Source organism: Accipiter gentilis, chromosome 12 (assembly GCF_929443795.1).
Source record: "Accipiter gentilis chromosome 12, bAccGen1.1, whole genome shotgun sequence".
Taxonomy (NCBI): Eukaryota; Metazoa; Chordata; class Aves; order Accipitriformes; family Accipitridae; genus Astur; species Astur gentilis.
Window position 1 is genome coordinate 5,305,706 of NC_064891.1, and position 13,378 is coordinate 5,319,083.

General features: G+C 39.4%; 1 protein-coding gene across 5 annotated transcripts in view; it reads left to right on the forward strand.

The window, feature by feature from the left end:
- Nucleotides 1-13,378, forward strand: part of SMARCAD1 (SWI/SNF-related, matrix-associated actin-dependent regulator of chromatin, subfamily a, containing DEAD/H box 1) — a 48,162-nt gene that overhangs the window by 17,166 nt on the left and 17,618 nt on the right. For 3 of the 5 annotated variants that reach the window (XM_049815111.1, XM_049815112.1, XM_049815110.1), the window contains 5 exons: nt 76-139; nt 4,454-4,542; nt 7,145-7,234; nt 7,893-7,977; nt 9,452-9,843. In XM_049815111.1, coding sequence (XP_049671068.1) covers nt 76-139; nt 4,454-4,542; nt 7,145-7,234; nt 7,893-7,977; nt 9,452-9,843 — 720 coding nt within the window. Of the gene's footprint in view, nt 1-75; nt 140-3,459; nt 3,479-4,453; nt 4,543-7,144; nt 7,235-7,892; nt 7,978-9,451; nt 9,844-13,378 lie in introns of those variants that run through there. The other 2 variants (XM_049815114.1, XM_049815113.1) reach the window with 2 other exon arrangements.

Consider the following 13,378-nt stretch of genomic DNA (forward strand, 5'->3'; position numbering starts at 1 on the left):
ACCCTGATCTACCATTATCCTCCATTGTTCAACCGGATTAAATCTCACCACTTAGCAGTTGACTTTTTTTTGCAGTTGGTAGAATCAGCACACACAATGGATGAAGCAATAGCTGCTGGTTTGAAGTTCAATGACGAAGGTATGTTTAACAAGAAAAAAAACCCAACAAAAACTTTAGAAGCTGTAGCTAATTCAGTGAAGTAAACTTGGTTGGGAGGTATTTAAAAAGTGGCAGAGCATAGGCTAAAAGTTATACTATTGTTTGTTTATTGTAATAATACAAACCTGAAATTACACGCTTTGCAAGGGGAAAGATGAATAGAGGATGCAAACCAAAATCCAAAAATAGAACAAAAAGGGAGTTTGTTCTGTGAAACTCAGGATTGCTTTACATGTGGGTCCTTAAGTGATTTCTCTTCTTGCTGGTGCCTTCTTTGCCCAGAAGTTGAGCCAAATAGTAATGAGTTAGCAATAGTAATTCTAAATGTTGTAGGTGAGAAATCAGGTGGAATGAAAAAAATATACTGGAGTATGTAGCCACTCATAACTAGATATTGTTTGTGTCAGGGTCCATCACAATTTTCTTTTCAAGCTGACTTCAAGACTTGCTTGTAATTCTGAATAAGAACTATTGGTCTTAAACCTTAGACAAATCCCCATGGTTCTCTAGTAAAACATCCCCCAAACCATGCCTTTGAGCCCTCAGAGCTTATTTAGGGTTTTTTGTTCTGCATCTGAATTTATATAGTCTCATGCTGTTATCAAAACAAACAAAAACACCAAACCAAAAAACCCAACACTTGATGTCGGAGTGTGAAGAAAGTGGTAAGCATGTAAAAGGGTCATCATTCTTGGGCTTTGGGTTTGTTTCTTGACATCACCTAAGTCCAGGGCTAAATCTTTTCTCTTGTATTAATCTTTTTGACTCATTTACTGGAGTTGGTGGGGGAAGAGTGGAAAGTTGGTATGAATATTAACATCATTATAAACAGCAGTCTGCATCTATTTGCAGTTCAGTTGTCCATGATTTTCCTGAGAGATCGTCATGGTTTGGATATGATGGAAAAAGCTATTTCTGATCACTCTTGATTATTTTAGTTGTTCTAAGAGGTTCGTATGTCTTTTCATGCAGTATCCTATGTATTTGGAGGCAATATGTCTAGAAAGCTCATGTGCTGTGGGAGAACAGTTTTACTCCCTTTCTAAAGTAGAAGATATTTTGCCCATTTGGTTCCCCCTGTTGTATGTTCTTCTGATTTTTATATGCAACTTCAAAGATTTCTAACAATTGTCGGAAAGCTTTAAAACATTGGGCTAATTTTAATGAAAGGTTGCTTTTATGTTTTGTTTGTTGTTTCTATTTTTTACCCAACCAGACCAACTTTTTGAGATTATGACTGTGCATGATCAGATTCTATAGATGGGACTTCTTGGCTGCTGGCAATAGAAAACTAAAGCTGGCATATTGTTGAGGGACATACTACTTCTGAGTGCTGCTGCTCCTGGAAAATCCCTTCCTGGAGGACTATGATTACTTTTCAAGGGTTTTGATTAATATTAAACCAATTTAAGCTAATATATGTACTTAAACTTTGTTGCAGTTCACAGTGTTTGAACTAAACCACTTTGATTTCTGGTATGCAGGCGCTGCCTTTTGGCCGTTTTTGTGTTGATCTAAGAACACTGTTTCACATCCTTTCAATATGAGCCCACAGAAAAATCTTCTTGGCAGCAAAATTCTCACTAATGACAGCTGTTGTATAAAATATTTAGTTAGGAGTAAGCATGCCTGAAAGTGATGGTATAAATCACCTCATTTTGGACACATTTTTTAAAAATGGAGACATTAATGAACATCTGCTTATCTATGTCAATTTATGATATGCTTTACTTGTTGTGAAGTGTTCACTGTGTGAGAGGTCAGGGACAAGATCCAGTTTTGTGAAGCATGGCTTTGCTAAAAAAGCATGGCTGAGGTCCTAGAATTTTTCTATCCTTTCAAAATGACAAACTTGTATTTATAGCCTGAATTCAGTAGTTGTATATAGCTAAACCAAGAAGGACTACAAATGACTTGTAAGTATAAAGATTAGCTGTGACACTCTGAAAATGTGTATGAAAAAGATGTGAAGTTATTATTAATACCTGCTGCTTGTGATTTTTCTGGTGTCATTTTCCATACATCTTGAAAAACATGAAATCAGTGAGGGTGCTTCTGAGCTGAAGCCTCATGTAAACCTGTCTGATATTCACTGCTTTTTGAACGGGCAGAAATGACTGTTCCTTTTGTAGTGGTGGGGGAAGGCACAGTAATAAGTTGGCGTTTTTTTGTAGTGGTAGCAGCAAATAACAGTGGAAGTAATTACAGATGCCTCTTCAAATTTTGAAACCCTGGAGCTGCTTTTCTCATTGCTTGTTAATGACAAAATTTATAGAGAGGACAAGAATTCCTCGAAGTCCCAGTGGGCCCTGCCTCCACTCCAAGGATGCTTCCCGTCTAGCAGTAGTAGAGTTTCTTTGTCCCCTCAGCTGTATGCTTCCTTAGCACAAGAAGGGATAATTAAGTGTACCTTGCAAAGTGAATGTCTTCTGCAAATGACAAAAAAAAATAAATCCTGACTTTCGGATGTGGTGGGTTTCAGAAGACCACAGGTTGATTTCTGAAGAGTTCTGTGTTCATAAGTTCCCGAGACCACGGTTATCCAGATCCTTTGCTACAGTCTAATTGCCTCTAAAATGGCTCATGCTCAGGCTTTCTTCAGAGACTATTGAGTGCTCAGCCCGTGACTTCAAAGCAGGGAGATCTTTGAAATACTCTTATATGGAGCCTGTGTATTTTTTAGGGCAAAGAAGTTTGCAGGGTCACTGTTCGTATTACAAATTATCCATCCTGAGTGCAGTTTTAATTGAGCTTAAGCAGTAATAGCATGAGGCCCCCATGACTTCAAGAGCTTTACCCAACAGCAGCTCGACAGCCCTTAGCTTTGATATCAAGACAAACACATGTTACTCAGACTTAAGCTAGTAGCATGTTTTTTTCCTGGCAATGTTGTTTAAATGAAGTTCTTGGGCAGAAAGGTCAAGGTCTGAATGGTGAAGGAGAGCTGCCTCCCCTCCGTTGGCACATTCTCTGGATGCTTTGAACTGTGCCTCTTGCATATATTGATACTGATATATATAAAAATACATAGACTTTGAAAAAAATCTTATCAGTGTTTTCTAGTATCTCTTGCCAAATCCTTCATGAAAGGAAGAATTGCTGATGCTTTACTTTTCCGCCTTTGGGATGTTTTAATGATTTATTTTAAAAAAATATTTATATGTCACATCTCTGATGTCAGAGAGAGTGAATGAGTCTAGTACAAAGTTTATCTGAAAATATTCCAATGCAAAATATCTCTTTGTGCAAAGATATGGCTACTTAATTTTCCACAACTAAAACTATTTTGATCATCTGGACAGTCTTTTGGATTGGAAAGTAAGCATGCTTTTTGTGTGTGTGTGTCGGTGTGTGCTTGTTCCCTGGTCTCCTTTAGCAGTCTGGGAGGGCAGGTTGGCCAGAGATGCTAGTATCAGACATCAAAGCTCTGCAGGCAGTCATTCTTGGAAAAAAGATATAACTTGCAGTACTATTCCAGATCACGGACTAGAAACTTTTACAATAATTTGGTCTGGTAACAGTTGCTGCTTCAAGCGAAGTGAATGTGCAGAAATAGTGGTAATGTGCTCTTTCCTTCATGAGCTGTGCGCGGTGGCAGTCAGAAAATGTGCCTGATGGCGCAGGTCTTAATGCTAAGTGATAATCTCTTGATAATCACCGGGGCCCAAAAACATTCAGAAAGTTCTGGCTTATATGGACTGTTTGTAAGTAATATGGTTATCACTGATATTTATTTATCACTGACTTAATATGCACAGTTTTCTTTCAGACATTTGGAAATAATGTTGAAAACTGTTTGGTGGTAACCTCTCTGGTGTGCACCTGAGCCAGAAATTAGTCATCAGCACTTCCAGATTGGCAGTGATGTACATATTCCAACTCATTGATTGGGGTTCAACCTTGATTAAATGCCAACTTTCCAAAAGCGATGTGCTTGAATAAAGACAGACAGATACATACCTTTATGCAACTTGTGTGTAAAACACTTGGCAATTATAAATAAAGTAAAAAAAAAAAAAAAAGCTGTTTCAGTTATGTATGTGAGGTAATTGCTTGATTAATAGCCAAACTACTAAAGAAAACTCAGACATAAATAAACATATACTTTAAAGCAGCTGCTTTGCTTGAAGTTTCAGTGTATCTCTGGACTATAATAGGAAACTATTATGGAGACTGGTAAACATCTTGTGTTAATAAGTAGCTACTATAGTGTTGGTTGAATGATCCTACTGTTTTGGGGTGAACTTGATGAAAGTAATTAATTCTTCTTTTCTGCCTCAATTCTTTTCAAAGCTGCCTCTCGTAAAAGGAAACTAAAAGGTTCTCCAACAAATTGCAAAACCAGAAATGAGCAAGTCACAAAAAAGCCAAAAGCTAATTACGTAAGTACTGTTTTTTCTCTCTGTGCATTGTAAAATAAGTGGAATTAGCTGACTTGGCCAACAACAGTGGTGTCATGAAGTTGGTGTGTTTTATCAGAAAATCCAATCAAATTCAAATCTTGCCATCTGAATGAGGTTTTTCTACTTTCTTCTCCTTGGCAATTCTGAATGGAATTACCTGCTTTGTTCTTTAGCATTTGTGGATTTGTATCCCAATAGCCTGTTCACTGCTTTTGTGGAAGTAAGTAGTTGATGGCAGGTAGCAGTATGGGAGGCTGTGATACTATTCAGTTCTTGTGAACATCAGCGGGAGTTAAAGCCTACAGATCACCTTGCCTCATCAGGTCATTCCTTGTGTTTCCTCAAATAGATGAAGTTTAACATCTGTTGCTACTGTTCTGTGTTACAGAAGTAATGTTGTTTATGTATATATTTGTGTTGTGGTTTAATCCCAGCCAGCAACTAAGCACCATGCAGCCACTTACTCCCTGCCCCTGCAGTGGGATGGGGGAGAAAATCAGGAAAAAAAAAAAAAAAGGTAAAGCTCATGGGTTGAGATACAAACAGTTTAATAGAACAGAAAGGAAGAAACTAATAATGATGATGATGATAAAGGGATTGGAATATACAAAACAAGTGATGCACAATGCAGTTGCTCACCACTCGCTGACCAATGCCCAGTTAGGTCCCCAGCAGCGATCCCCATAGGCCAACTTCCCTGTTTCTATACTGGGCTTGACATCACACGGTATGGAATATCCCTTTGGCCAGTTTGGGTCAGCTGCCCTGGCTGTGTCCCCTCCCAACTTCTTGTGCCCCTCCAGCCTTCTTGCTGGCTGGGCATGAGAAGCTGCAAAATCCTTGACTTAGCCTAAACATTACTTGGCAACAACTGAAAACATCAGTGTGTTATCAACACTCTTCTCATACTGAATCTAAGACATAGCACTATACCAGCTACTAGAAAGAAAATTAACTATCCCAACTGAAACCAGGACAATTTGAAACTAGGACTTGGGGAAATCTTTAAAGGAATGAATTGGTTATATTTAAAGGAATGATTACTTTGATCTCTGCTAATAAATAGGATCTATGTAATTATCCTGGTGCATTCAGGTTTGGTATTTGGCAGATCTTATGCACAGTCCTACAGTGTTGTCATTAGGTCAGCTCCCAGGCATCCCAGTAGACATCCTTGAAAACCATTTAGGGTAGAGAAAGGGAATTCCACAGTAAATACTGGAGGCTGGATGGAGGATGGTGACTATCTCTGTTGAAATTTAACCAAAAATTGTCCTCAAAAAAACAATGAAGAAAATGCAGAGTTTTCCATGAAAGCAAAAATAATATTACTCGCATAGTCCTCTACTTCCTGGAGGACAGCTGTGAAATTTGTGAGGCAAGACTTGCCAGAGTTTGGGTTTGTTCTTTCTCATGAAACCCCTGGGTTAGGTTACAAAGGAGATTTTACTGAATTATTACCCAGCCAGACTAGCAAACAATGCTTCACTGGACCTGGTTTCACGCAGCAGTTTGATTTCTGTGGTTAACAGTTCCATTACAGTTTAAAAGGGGAAGAATTGGGAAAAATAAAGCAGAAACACGTGTTTTTAGAATTCATACTAGAGAACCATAGTAAGAAAACTTGCAGGGTTTTCTTCTCACTTTTCCTTTTTGTCTTGTTCCTAAGAATAGAACATACTTTGCCAGCTATTGTACATACTGTAGCTGTACTCTTAATAATACCATAGGCTCGTTGAGGAAAGGAACTGTCCTCTGTTACTTGGAGTGCTGCTGAGTGATCTGGTTTGTGCTATTTCAGCAAATGGCATCATTCAGCGAAGTAAATACTGATCAAACCTGTTGGCATCTCTGCTGTAGATAAGTAGATCTGTAACCACTTTGCATTCAAAGCTGTGTGAAGGAAGTTGCATAATTCTTTGTGGTGAATACATAACAGAGCAGCTCGTGGCATGTGGAAGTTTTGGCACTTATGAATAAGAAACCTCCCTTTTTGCAGGCTGATAATAGCTGTTAGCCAAGTGATTGTTGATGAAAACTTTTGCCAGCTTTTGATGTGATTCCATGGTGCTGTGACACAGTATTTGTGGATTTTTTTTTACCTGTAAATCTTCACATAAACACACCATTTGACATGTTTATGGTGGGTTAAATACTGCATGCTTGGTAATCTAACCTAAGTGACTGACTGTTAACCCTGCCATCTTCTGCCTTCAGTATCATGCAGAATCACTACTAACTTTTTGTTTTAAAGAAATACAAACTAGATAGTTCTAAATTATTTCTATTTTGGTATGTAACTTTGCACTGTGTATGCTTATCAAGTAAATAATGCCAGTCGTTTATGACTGAAGACATTTTCTATGCTTATGAAAGTTTTGGTCTTATTTTGATCATTGGCTATGTATGAGGAATCGCTTCTGCAACTTGGATTTGTCTTAAGTGCTTTTGTCATTTAGATTGGGTCTTTTAGGGTAAGCAATATTGATTAGGCTTGATTGTTTTGAATTGTTTTTTATTTTTTCTGTTTCTGTGCTTGTAATTTACATTAAACCTAATAAGTTTCTTTTTTTTAACATAGCTGGATGAGTCAGAACCCCAAAGACAATGGGAGAGGCAGGAGATGCTTGTGAAGAAGCTGCAAAATACATTCCCTGGATTGGATAAGGAGGTGAGCTCATGTCTCCTGATGGCATGTCAGGTTTTGACTTCTTAAGAGAATTTCAGCTGTTGATAGTCCAAATGAAACAGTCCTTACACCAGCAGCACTCTTGGAAAGAGCCCAGGGTAGGAAGGTCTTCTCTGTTGCTGCTTTTGGAATGTAATTTGCCCTGAACTCAGAGCAGTTAGATGTAATCAGGACTATATGGAACTTCTCATCCTACCTTTTTGGTACTGTGACAAGCCTGGCATAGTCAAATTTGATGACCTACTATATAAATGCATGGAAAAATCATCCCTCCCTCTCTCTCACACTCTTCTCCCTTGGGCAGCTAGATATGCTGTGCACTTTGTATTAGTTTAGTACCTGATGATACTCAACAACTGGTCAGGGCATTTTAATATTGTGCTTTAAATTGTTGGAAGCAAAGCTTGTTTATGTGTGTTCTTACCCTTCTGAAAAGTGGAGTGCAGCTCTGCCTAAACTGAGTGTACAAGGGTAAATTGAAAGGTTTTTCTCCTTTGGATTTCCTTTATTTTAAATCATCTGATTTACAGGAGCTTTCTTTGCCATGTGCGATTAAGTGTTAGTGCCTTAACATTATTATGCACAGAAATTTAGCTTTTGCTTATCTTACCACAGTACAAAATTTCTTATCTTTTACTAGGAACTGAGAGATGTGCTTCAGGAACATAACTGGGTGTTTCATGAAGCACTGGAGGCCCTGAGAGTATTTGCAGAAGATGATGAGGGTAACGACAGATTTAAAATCCATTTTATCCCAAGATAAACAGACTTGTGATACAAATATTTTCTAATGTCCAGCAATAACAGTCCTGACAACACTATGCCTAGAAGCTTGCACTGATACTTGAAAATAGTATTATGGGGAGGATAAAAGAAGGAAACTCAATTCTTCTGTATTTTGAATTGTCAAGATTTTTTTTAATCTTGCTCTCTAAGTAGGGATAAATATCTTTGCTTGCTAACACAGATTTATATAAGAAGTTGTAAGTACCTGTAGCTATATCATAAAATATGTTTTGAAATGTGTCAAAGCTGACACCCGCTCCCTTCCTGCTTGTTTAAGAATAAGTTTTGGTTTTTGACTGGGGTAATTTGTAAATCAGTAATTGCAAATAACTGTGTAGGTGACAAGTGACATATGCTATTTTATCCTTTTAAAATATATTCTAGGAGAGAAAAATACTAGAAATAGGCCTTAAATTGTGCAACCAATTTATAAATACCTGTGCATTAAATGTGGTAGGGAGCAAGAACCATGATTCCAGGTAAATCTGTGAGTTATAACTTAAACACTATTTAATGAGTTGATTATTTTTCAGTGTTACACAGCTGTCAGATATCTATATGTTGTGCTGTATCAGCTATTTAAGTATTCTTGGGATAGGAGAGTATTCTTAACTGGATTCTTTACAAGTAAAGCTATCAGTATGCGTGAGGTTGGGTCCTTGCCTGCTGCTGCTTCTAAGAAAGCAGACATCAGGGTTGGAGTCAATCAGCAGCAAGCTGGAATTGGGCAGAAGAGAAAGCGTTGCAAGTGCTTTCTTCCAAAGAAGGAAGAAAAACTCATGCAAGTCACTTCTGAAAATTACTTGCTCACATTCTGTATAAGTAACCTCTATCTTACTTCAAGACAGTAGGGTTATTTTTGTCCGAAATACCTCATTCTTCCAGTTTCTTTAACAAGTGTGTGTTTTTGTCCCACCTCTAATGCTGTACTGAGATGCATTAAAATGGAAAAGTATATAATTTTCATGGTGAAAGTAGGCTTGTTTTGTGAAATCAGCAGAATTAATATCTCTGCAGTCAGGTGGAGTGGGACCAGTATCTCATCCCAGCTATACATCAGAGTTCTTGCCTACCTGCTCTTACCTTGGAGCTTTTGCAGCTGACACATATTACATAGTGTTAATCATCTGTATTTGAAGATAGTTACTTAAAACCTTCTGCTATTTGAGCAGTATTCAAATTAGTATTGCTCATCTCATACTCACAGTTGGTACTATTTACATGTTTTAAACAGACTTGCATGGTGTTTGCTCCTCTTTTCTTTTTTCTTAGTAACACCTGCTGTTGAGTTGTGTATTAAATACTAAAATGGTGTTTTATATTTATATAGGTTTTATTTTGGGAGAACAGTGGGATTTAATTTGCACTTACCCAGTACGCGTTGACTTGTTGCCTTCTATATTGCATGCATAGGCATGGGATTTCCTCCCAAAAGTGAAACTTCTGACTGGACTGAAGCCTCCGCCAAGAGCAGAAGTGATGAGAGTAAAGAGAAGCCAAAGCAGAAATCTACTGGGAAAGAGCAGAACGGCTTTCGGAAAAAGGACAAAGGCAAAAGGAGCATTTGGAGCACTAAAAGAGAAACAGAAGACTCGGAGGACGAGTCAGCTTCTGAAGATGGTGGTAGCTCCCTTGACGAGGACTACGGCAGCAGCGACGAAGTGATGGAGGATGGCTACAAAGTGAAAATCCTCAGCTTCCTGCAGGATGCTTCCCCGAGCGAACTGGCTTTGATTCCCCAGTGTTCTCAGAAAAAAGCTCAGAAGATAATAGCGCTCCGGCCCTTTAACAGCTGGGAGGCTCTGGTAGGTCTGCATTCTTCTTTTCCTATCCCCAGCCTGCCTAGAGTCAAGGTGGCTTCAGCCTAGGGAGGCTTAGATGGGTGGCCTTATCCTGATTAGGCTAAAATGCTATGTTCCTCCTAAGCCAATAGCATTTCAAATAGTGTCATATGACCTGATTTTGAATGAATTAAGGGGTGATTTTCCTGAAAAACTCAAGCTGATTGGCTGACATTACTGTCACTCACTCTGTAGCATAGAAAGTTGGTTGATTTCACTGCAGAAGAAGAAATTAGAGCTTTCATTTGGGAAGGAGGTGTTTGCTAGCCTGTTCTGAGCTCTGGTAGCTGAAAACCCATGCAGGAGGCAAGAACGTGGCAGGACTTTTACTGCAGACACTTGAATAGCAGCAGCAGCTTCCAGGGTAGCTCCATGACTGAAGGTGCCAGCATGGATATTTTCAGTTTCATACAAGAAACAGTCGTGTGGCGTTTTTTTGGTTGATTTTTTTTTTTCTTTAATCTACTGCAGCTTAGTTTCTAGCATGGTTTTGCTACCTAAGTAATGCAGCCATTTTTTAGTGGCACGAGCTGCTGTGTTTTTATTAATAAAAGGTAAAGCATCAGAAGGCTAAACCACAATCCACAGCAGAAGGGAAAATGATACCTCTTGGTAAGTAGAATATCTACTGTCATTGGGATGTTACTTTCAAATGTTTTCCATGGTTTGTTTGTTGCCTTCACGTTTCATGCAGTTTCAGTTAACTGCAAGACATCAGACCTGATAAGAGCAACATCCTGGTAAGAAATTTGAAGTGTATTACGGCAGATTTTCTTGGTTTAATTTATTAGTGCTTTGGATTTTAAAGCAGTAGTTGAGCATAGGCCCTCTTACACAGTAATTGGTATGTTTTTTTCATCAGTATGCGTTCTGAAACCTCCCCCACTGATGTATGCAAGATCTGCTTGTATTTTTTTCAGAGCAGAACAAAACTTCCTCGATATGGGTAAAACAATAACATTTATTATTTGGTGTGTGAAATGTTTTACCACAAAACAGTAAGAGATACTAAACTGATTTTTAAGGAAAACAAAATGTTCTTTGTATGTTGGTGTTGCAAGGGCGGGGGGAGATGAGAGGAGCATACTTAAAAAATACAGGGTGCAGGTATGCTGCAAAAGAAATCCGTTTTGCCCCAAGCCTTTGGCTTCTCACAGAACATCTGTCATACGGCTATGCTTTCTAAACTTGTTGGATTTTGCCTGAGCTTAATTCTTTGCAGAAATATTTGCTACAGGGCTGTTCTCCTTTTCTCTGTGTGAAATATTGAACAGAAGAAAAGCTGCATGGGCCTGTTTGTGTTCAAAATTTGTCTTTCATAAAGATTGCTGCTGTCAGCAACCACATGTTTATGTAGTATTGTGAATACTTGCCCAGAGTAGTAGTTTGCAGCAGATCTTAGCAGATGTTTTGTATCGATGTGGATTTAATTGTTTCTAAAGATCCAATAGCTCAGTGACCCAGTATTTTTCCTACTAATTAATAAGCGTGGTAGAATAATGGAGAGAGCTGATTCACTTTCAGCATTAAAGAAAATGGCTTAAAGTCTCTTTTTACTCTTAATGGTATCTTTTGTAACACAATGTAAAGCACTAGAAGTTGTTACCACTTGCTCATTATTAGAATTGAGGAAGATCTTAAGGCTGTCAGCCTGAGATTAGAACTAAAGCCTACTTACTTGGAAATTGAACATCTTATTCCAGGAAAATGTAAATTAAATTTATTTTTTTTATTCTAGACAAGCTGTTTAAGTTGGACTAAGAATTTTTTTTCAGGTGGATTTAAATGAACTTAAAGCTTGTGAAGTTATTAAGAATGCTTGAAAATACTTATTCCTTGGAGCAGATATTTAAGACAGATGTTTAGCTTGATCTGATAACACTTAAAACACACAGAAAAAAATTTAACAAACATGGTTCTCAAAAAAAAAAAAATGGAGAGACCTGAAAACATCCTTGCTTATGAGGATTAATTCCCTTGGCAATTTAGAAATGCCCGTACTGTAGATCAACTACATTTTCCAGGAGGGTAGTTTTAGCCAGTTTTCAGTGCTGGAGATGACTAGCCAGGATTGCCTCCTCTCAAACACTAACTTGCATAAAGAGGGCTCAGGTACGTCCTTGAGGCTTTAGGTGTCTGTCTGCTTGTTCAGAGAAGCGATACTTCTCTGTGCAAGGACCTGTGGCCTCTCCCGAATGTGTTGTGTGCGTAGGGAGAGTAGTATGTCACAAAATAGATTGGGATGTGTGCTTTGAGGGAGCGTCTTTCTGGGTACTCCTTGTATTCACAACTCAAAATTGCACGTTGCTTTTTGAGGGCAGAAGGTTTGAAAGGGTGGTCCCAGGTGCCCGTGCTGTAGAAGCAAGCCCAAGCATGGAGCTGGGACACAAGAGGAGGTGTGGTGACCAAATGAGAGATGCCGGAGCAGAAGTTCATGAGGAGCAGCTCTCCACTGCTGGGAATTGGGGATTGTAACACAAGGGGAGCAGATGGGGATGCAGGGGTAGGCAAACTAAAGGGCGATCAGCAGAAAGCGGGGCTGTGAGGGCTAGGAGGAGAGGGAGGGAGGAGCACCGAGAACATGGCTGGCTGTGGAGGGCAAGGCGAAGACAAGGGTTCAGAGCAGACTGCAGGGCAGCGTGAAGAGGAAAGTTTACCTCCCTGTGTCTTGGTCTGATGTCATGTGTTAAGTAGCTTTTGTGCAAGGGGCCAGTGTTCAGCCGTGTTTTCCTCTCACGGTGCAGGCCTGCTCTGTACCAGCTTCATGCTCTATACCTCCTCAGGACAGATGTGTTGGTAAACTGGCAGCTGTTAGAGATACCTCCCCTCCTAGTGGGTCCTTTCCTACATTGGCTTCCCACCTTCCTCTCCTGTTTGCTTTGGGGTCCTGGTGACACCCCACTGGCACACATTACGGGCTGACAGACAGCACGATTTCTTTCCTTGGTGGAAGCACTTCTGGGCACCCATCACCCTTCCTCCTCCCCCTCACTCCTCTAAAAAACTCGCCGGCGCTTAATTAAGGTTTAACAGCGCTTTTTTTCCAGGCTGTTGGAATTGGCCAGTGTTGGAAACAGCAGCTCTCGGCACCGTTTCCTCAGCAGACAGGCTGTAAACACGGTCATGTAATGCCAATACCTGCCTGTTCTGTGTGTGCCAAGGAACAAGGGTAGAGCCAAGACTGGCTCCAGAAGGAGCCCAGCTTAACTTTTGGGGTCTGGGGAGGTGTCCTGTTCCTTGGCCTGTTGTATGTGCCCAATGCAATTTCACACTGCCCCTGCTAGATGCAGGGGTACGAACTGGAGGGAGTTTGATGCTATTTAGTTTATTTTTAAGGTTTATACCTGTTAACTGCTTGAATTTCCTTTTAGCATAGAAACATATGTATCTGAGTTTTGCTGTATCATCTCATTTCTCTCATTCGTGGTATTATTCTACCACAAAATAAACCCTTTCTTTTTACATTTAAAGACTTTACGTGAATTAAACAATGCTACTG